The sequence below is a fragment of the Otolemur garnettii genome, unplaced genomic scaffold (genome assembly GCF_000181295.1).
Source record: "Otolemur garnettii isolate 467f Iridium unplaced genomic scaffold, OtoGar3 scaffold00155, whole genome shotgun sequence".
Lineage (NCBI taxonomy): Eukaryota > Metazoa > Chordata > Mammalia > Primates > Galagidae > Otolemur > Otolemur garnettii.
This window is the reverse complement of record NW_003852550.1, coordinates 761,969-765,281: the sequence shown is the minus strand read 5'-3', so window position 1 is coordinate 765,281 and position 3,313 is coordinate 761,969. Positions and strand designations below refer to the sequence as shown.

The 3,313-nt window shown below is 37.6% G+C and overlaps 1 protein-coding gene across 2 annotated transcripts in view; it reads left to right on the top strand.

The window, feature by feature from the left end:
• Positions 1–3,313, top strand: part of MORC4 (MORC family CW-type zinc finger 4) — a 60,005-nt gene that overhangs the window by 39,551 nt on the left and 17,141 nt on the right. For both annotated transcript variants that reach the window (XM_003799720.3, XM_003799721.3), the window contains exon 11: positions 2,726–2,854. In XM_003799720.3, coding sequence (XP_003799768.1) covers positions 2,726–2,854 — 129 coding nt within the window. The remainder of the gene's footprint in view (positions 1–2,725; positions 2,855–3,313) is intronic.

Here is a 3,313-nt window from a genome sequence, read left to right as displayed (position 1 = left end):
TTTTGGTTGCAGCCATCATTGTTGTTTGGCAGGCCCAGGCTGGATTCGAACCCGCCACCTTAGGTGTATGTGGCTGGCGCCTTAGCCACTTGAGCCAAAGGCGCCGAGCCCTCCATGGTTTTCAAAGAAATGAAAACTAAGATGAGATACCATTTTTTACTTTTCAGATTAGCAGTAATTAATGCAACAAAATATATATTCATATACTGTGAGAGAAAATGTGTGTTGGAGGTAGAATTGAATGAATTGTTATAAATTTAATGAGTATTTATATGCCATGTACTATCCTAAGTTGTTTACATGTAGTAATTTATTTAATCATCACAACAACTCAATAGATATTATTACTACTTTATAGATGCAGAAACTGATACACTGAGAGCTTGGGGAACTTTCCCCAAGTTTAGACGAGTGAGTGGGGAGTGGTGGGAGCCAAGGTTCGAATTTAGGCAATCATGTCTCCCAAACCTAAGTTCTTAACTGCTATACCCTTCTGGAGAGATGCAATGAGGGGAATGTAGTACAGCCTCTGTCACTTTAATACAGGCAGTATGATATAGTGGAAGACATATCCTCAACTACTTGTTAAGCTAAAAGCCTCTTTTATGCTTCTGGATTAAATGATCTACCGTGGCCTACATGTAACTTAAAGCAGAGAATTGCTGACTCGAACCGTGCTTGTCCTTATGAATATACTTCCATTTGCAACACTCTTCCCTTCTATGCATGTGGAACCAAAGCTACTATGACCTTTCCTCTTCTCTGCCAATAGTACTGATGCTGCTTTTTGCTGGGACTAGCCCTAAATAAAACCGTAGCTGTCTAGAAATTTGTAGACACCAGAGGTCAGGCCTGAGCTCACAACTTAGGAGTTGCAAGGCTGAAGCAGCCTGGAGCTAAAATATGGGAAGCTATAGATCCAGAAATACGTACAAAGTCTTTTTTCAAACAAGAGGGGTTTTTTTGTGGCTTTTCTTTTGAGACAGTTTCACTATGTTGCCCTCAGTATATGCTATGGTGTCACAGCTCACAGCAACCTCAAATTGGGCTCAAGCAGTTCTCTTGCCTCAGCCTCCCAAGTAGCTGGGACTACAGGCACTCACCACAATGCCTGGCTATTTTTTTGTTGCACTTGTCATTGTTGTTTAGCAGGCCAGAGCCCAGTGTATGTGGCTGGCATCCTAACCACTGAGTTATAGGCACCAAGCCACAAGAGCTTTTTTTTTTGTTTTTTTGTTTTTTTTAAAGAAGGAAGCATTGTATTTGAGTCATAGAATTATGAGTGCCTTTTATTTTTTTTGCATGTTTTTCTGTATTTTCTGAGGTTTGCATAATGAGCTTATATTGCTTTTATCTTTAGAAAAAAGCACTATTTAAGATGATAAGAAGATTATTGAACTAAGACATAAAATAACCACACTACTCTATTGAAATATCTAGTATAAGAGGAGTATAAATGTAACATATACAAAACTCATCCTAGGCTAAAAAGAAAATTGCATGTTAATGAAATTGGTCGAAGTACCCCTCTATCTGCTTTATATATCTTTTCTCTAGTCTTCCCCCTTCCCACTTCAGCCTGCCTTTTGCATTTTATGTACTGACTACTTCTGTATTATAAAGGCTACCATTTTCCACAGCAAAACAAATTCACTCTAAGCTGTAGGTGATGCAGTTGCGTTTCCAGGGAGGTGAGGGAATGGGAGTAGGTATGCAATTTAAGAGTTGAACTCTAGAAGAGTTTTACCTTAATAACTTTTAATCCAATTGTTGATCTGGAGCCACCATTTCTAGTTAATGAAATTTAATCAAAGTTATATTACTTTTTAAGATTAACTATGGGAATATCAACTTAATACAATTTTGATTGAAATATTATTAATAGGGCTGAATTTGGTAGCTCACATCTGTAATCCCAGCACTTTGGGAGGCTGAGTTAGGAGGATTCCTTGGGGTTAGGGGCTTGAAACCAACTTGGGGAACATAGAGAGATACCATCTCTATTAAAAAATAAGAAAAATTATCCAAGGATGGTGGTGCATGCCTGTAGTCCCAGCTACTCGGGAGACTGAGGCAGGAGGATGGATGGAGCCCATGAATTTGAGGCTGCTATGAGTTCTAATGATACTTTTACACTCTAACTTCGGTGACAGAATGAAAGACCCTGTCCCTGTCTCCAAAAAAGAAAAAAAGGAATTATTGTAAACAAAGAGGTTTTTTTGAAAGGGCAAAATGTGAAGAGAAATAGGGTGTTTCTACAGGGAAATGGGGGGGACATTTTAATGACAGTATTTCAATGATTCCCATAAATGCATTTTAAACTTGTTAGGTTTAAAAGAACAGAGAAGCAAATAAAATGGTTCTGTGGGTTTTATTTCTTAATGATAAAGTAATATATATAATTTTTTTTCTAAGTTAATAAATTTTAGAGTTAAAAGTACCCTTTTATTTGCTTAGAACAAGAAATTCCAGGATAAATATTGACCTCCATAAATAATGGCAGCTCACTATGTTAATACTTTTTATTTTTTTCATATCTATATATGATATAGTTGTATTATCTGGGTAGTTTAAAATATATACATTTTAGGCATGTAGACTATAACATTTTCAACACATTTCATATATAAAATTAGGTTCTTTTATTTTTAGGCTATGCCTTTATAATGTAAGACAAAGCACAGAGCTGGGATATACAGTCACACTTCTATTTTCCTTCATTCAGGAAGATTCCTGACCAGACATGGGTACAGTGTGATGAGTGTCTTAAATGGAGAAAGCTTCCTGGCAAAGTTGATCCATCTTCCTTACCTACAAGATGGTTTTGTTATTATAATTCCCATCCAAAGTACAGGTATGGTTCCAGGACCCAGTATTATGCCTGGGAATAACTCCTGAATTCTATGTGTATTCTGAAACATTTTTCATCTCAAATCTACACCCTTCAGACTGGCATTCAAACCCCTATACTAACTGGCCTCACCTGACCTATCCAGCTTTATATTTCAGCTGTGACTTTCTTAAACTTCTTTTTTTTCCTGGGCAAATACTGATGGGAAAAGGGCTAAAATTGATACACATTTCAGTGGGGAGATGTCTAAAATAGAGGAAGTTAAATAAATAAAGTCTTAAGTCTATAATATGTAAGCCATTCCCTCATAGTCTCCAGGTATATCTAAGCACTTTCCATGGAAGGTGAATGGGATTGTGTGATTAGAATATGGAACTGAGGCTCGGCACCTATAGCTCAACCAGCTAATGCGCCAGCCACGTACACCTAAGGTGGCGGGTTCGAATCCCCAGCCCGGACCCG